The following is a 4,283-nucleotide window of genomic DNA, read 5'->3' as shown; positions in this document are numbered from 1 at the left end:
CTCAGTGACTTGGTATGGCTGGTTCTCTACAGCAGACACATTATATACATTATGAGCACATTCTGAGTGCAGGGTGAGGCAGTTAAAAGGACAGACATGTACAAATGTCCATTTCAATTTGACTGATAGTTGTTGTGTAATGTAAATTAGCCCAACTTTGCAGTGGCAAGGGGGTCCGTCTCAAAGTAGAAAGGTACTGGGTTCAATCCCCGGTGTCTGCAGCCTTACAGTTGGCATCCAAGAGCAAGATGCCCTACCCTCCTACCTACTGCTTGATGACATGTATCTGTCTTCTCTGTTGGTCAGAGAACTGAATGATAACGGCTCAGCCAATTCTCCCCTCTTTTACAGAGCCGGCTCCAGCCTCCAGCCCAGCCTCCCCACCACCATCAGCTCCACCTCCAGTCCCAACCCCTGCACCAGTCCAAGGTCCCGGCCCTACACCTGCACCAGCTCCAGCTCCAGGCCCTACACCTGCGTCAGCTCCAGGCCCTACACCTGCGCCAGCTCCAGCTCCAGGCGCTATACCTGCAGGCGAACCTGGAAAAGAAGGGTGAGCCTAGCAACTGCTAACCTCAATCCACGCTATCACGGCTCCCTTCATAAAGTTCATTACTGCAACATTAATAGAATACAGCCTTTTCACAGAGAGATCCTCATAGGACACATACATTTACGGCCTTTAGCAGACGCTTATCCAAAGCAACTTACAATATGTACATTTCTCATAAAAGTGAAAAAATATACAGCCGTTGGTACAGTAAGGATGTTCATAGAACGAAGTGCAAGGCACTAACAATCGCTAAATGAACCCATTCCCCATACACAAGAAAGATAGCTAGGATAAGATGCTACATAACTAAATACTATAACCAAATACAACATTCAATGAGCGCATACATTAAGTGCTAGGACGTACAACATACAACAAGTAGGAGGGTCGGGACGGAGTGGCTATGCAGAGCCCACGTGAACTCTGAACAACGACAAACATAGGTATCGCTTATAGCGCTAATCACGGGACCGCTCTTTTCACGTAGCAGGGAAGCACGGTTAGTGGACTCAAGCCAGTGACGCTATCATGTGTCGACCATGTGCCCTGGTCATCAACGGAGAACAGCAGTAATTAGTGTTTTGAGTGGCAACTGTGTTCATTATCATGATCGTTCACATCAGCGATATATCCCTTTGGAGGTATTCACGCAGTGTCAGGCGATGCAGCTAAACTGCGCTGTGCCATTCTACAGTTGTGTAGAGTGTTTGCTGCGCAGTGGAGGCTCACAGCATTACTGTAGTCTCTTTTATGCTTACGTCTGCCAAGAGATCTGCACTCACAAATTGGTGTTAAATGAATCACCCAGGGAAGACTAATTAATCAGATTCCCTGATGAGATTGCCTGTAAACAATATGCACACACACAAACACACACACACACATTGATACACACACACACAAACATACATAGTTACACACACACAAACACACATAGATACGCTAACAAAAATACATAAACACACACTCACATGCTGTTATAAACAGAAAAACACTTTTAGACACGATCCTAAAAGTAATGCTGAAAATCATAAACATTGATTCATATTTCATTTTAAAAGAACATTTCGATTGAAGACACTCAGACACACATTATTCTGAGACACAAACATTAACACCGTGTGTGTGTGTGTGTGGGGTGTGTGTTGTGTGTGTGTGTGTGTGTGTGTGTGTGTGTGTGTGTGTTGTGTGTGTGTGTGTGTTTGTGTGAATGCGTGCTTGCCTGTGTGTGCGTGTGTGTGTGTGTGTGATCCATGGTATAGCCCCCATGGTAGAGCAACATGCAGATTAGTGGAGAGATGAACTAAAAGTGGATTAACAGCTTTCAAGCTTTCTGGAGCTAAGGAGCTCAGTAGCTCTGCTTATGGCCAAGCAATCAAGGTAGTGGAGGTGGCAAAGAGAGAGAGAGAGAGAGAGAGAGAGAGAGAGAGAGAGAGAGAGAGAGAGAGAGAGAGAGAGAGAGAGGAGGGAGAGAGAGAGAGAGAGAGAAGAAGCACAGTACACTCCTCTGCACCAAGGCGTCATGATCTGCCAAAGGCAACACTTCACTGTTACTTGAAAGGATTTATGGGTACTTTCCAGTGTTGTTGTTAGTGTATTGATGATGAAATGATGGTGTTTAGGTGTAGTAACTGCCGTTTGCAGTTAGTACTTCTGCTAAAAATTTTGCAGAAGTAGTGTTGCCAATGTTTTTTTCGCAAGAAACTAAAACCATCTGTATTAACGATGGCACAAAAAAGCAATAATTATCATGAACATGCAAAACATACAAATTAAGATACAGTCTATTCCAAGTGACGTTATAATACATAACAATTCAGCTTTTTCTGATGAAGCTAACATTGTACTTTCTGCCATATCGTTATGGCTTTTAGGTCATTAAGATAATTCCAGGTTTACTCCTTATTAAACCTTCACACTGGTAGGCCTATACCAAAATGACAACAGAGCTGTCAAGGTTGGAAGCATAAACATGTTTTTGCCCTGCTGGCAGTAAAACGTGTGTTTGTTACTGACTTTAGATTCATAAGCAGTTCGGCAGTACCATTCTTTCCACCTGTTGAATTAGAGATGTTGCTTTGCATAGTCGGGTGCAGTTAGTAATATGTCCGCTAGATGGCGATATAGCACCATATCATCATTGTGTCGTCCTCGGAACCCATAATAGTGCCATAGTTAAAATTTGCCCCTTTAAATATGTGTTTTAATTCAACTGGTATATTTGACGATGTAAATCAGACATTTCTAACAGCTTACCAATACGATATGTTTTGTGAGGTATATGTCATGGTACTGCTGTTTGGAAAAACACAGTGGGATTTAACCATGTCACATATTTCTCTTTTAGGCAAGAAATGCCTCCTCCTGAGCCCCGACCCGTCGTAATCAACCAGTACTCAGACGAGCAGCTCTTGGCCATCGTCAAGAAGATGAGGGAGAGAACAGAGCACTACAAGGAGAAGGTTTTGGACCAGTACGCTTCCTCCCCCGAGATCACCCCACCTGTCAGTAAGTAACCGTGAGGAACGCGCTCTGTGTACCGTCTTATTCGGGTATTGCACCGTTGAAGACATATCCTGTACTGTTTCTCCTTACCCACACAAAATAAAACACACACACACACACACACACACACATATACACACACACCCCCCCCCCCCCCCCCCCCCCCCCCCCCCCCCCAAACCCCCCACAAACACACACATACAGACACACACATGAAAACACCAGCACGTCCACAAATCTGGGCCGGTAGTTTTAGGGGCAGCTCGAAATTCTGGGGCCTAAATAAATATAGATCTTGCATTACTATTACTAAAACAAGGATGATAAACAGAACAAAAAGGTTTGGTGAGGGTTGTTTACCTGCCAGCCGACAGGCCCTGGTGTTCCATGAACCATATCCCCCCATATACCACCATGTCATCTCACAGGGTCGTTAGACGTCTTACAGCAAAGCCTGTACAGCAAAGACCAGTATCTGCATTCCCTCTGAGTCGCTTCCTACGAATGCATCTGCTAAATAACAACAACAACAACATAGTAGTAATAGATTTCAAACTCAAGCTACCGTTCTGCCATTCCTCTTCCAGCACCGCTGCTCGGCAAGGACCGCTACGCCCGAGTGATGGAGGAGAGGGCGAGGCAGGCGGAGGAGGACCGCACCGTGAAGGAGGAGGCGGACAAGAAGAAGAAAGAGGAGCAGGAGCAGAAGAAGAAGGAGGCCGACCAGAAGAAGAAGGAGACGGAGGAGAAGAAAAAGGAGGAGATGGCGGCGCTGGCGCTGGAGAAGCAGAAGGAGAAGAAGAAGCTGGCCGAGGTGGTGTTCGCCTCGGTGGACGCCATGCTGACGCCAGTGGAGGAGGCCGCAGACTCTGTGCTGGGACACACCATCGACCCCTTCACAGGTATTATGGGATGCCTTTCTGAGTCACGTTCTGATGACTTGATGGATCGTGCAGGGGGACGTTTCTGCAACAGGTGCTCTGCTGGAGATAGTTGAAGATTAGGTAAAAAAATATAAAGCACCAAAGTACTGTAAAGCAATACAAATGTTGATATTGAAAAAATCACGTATGACTCAAATGGCAATGTAAAAATAAATGCATATACATAATAAACATAATGCATATTGCAAAACACAGACAGAGAATGGGTCATCATCAAAATAATATACATTCTAGAAGTGGATGTTTATCTAGTCAGGAGTTTAACGTTAGGAACCCTTAGT

The 4,283-nt window shown here is 45.1% G+C and overlaps 1 protein-coding gene across 1 annotated transcript in view; it reads left to right on the top strand.

The window, feature by feature from the left end:
- LOC307088672 (cyclic nucleotide-gated channel beta-3-like) overlaps positions 1-4,283 on the top strand; it is a gene marked incomplete at both ends in the record, with an annotated part of 11,140 nt that overhangs the window by 711 nt on the left and 6,146 nt on the right. Inside the window, 3 exons of the mRNA XM_079754623.1 lie at positions 352-534; positions 2,901-3,061; positions 3,646-3,960. Of these exons, the coding sequence (XP_079610749.1) occupies positions 352-534; positions 2,901-3,061; positions 3,646-3,960 (659 nt within the window). The remainder of the gene's footprint in view (positions 1-351; positions 535-2,900; positions 3,062-3,645; positions 3,961-4,283) is intronic.

The sequence above is a fragment of the Pollachius pollachius genome, assembly GCF_949987615.1.
Source record: "Pollachius pollachius genome assembly, chromosome: 17".
Taxonomy (NCBI): Eukaryota; Metazoa; Chordata; class Actinopteri; order Gadiformes; family Gadidae; genus Pollachius; species Pollachius pollachius.
The sequence above is the reverse complement of the archived record's forward strand: the minus strand, read 5'-3'. Positions and strand labels throughout refer to the sequence as shown.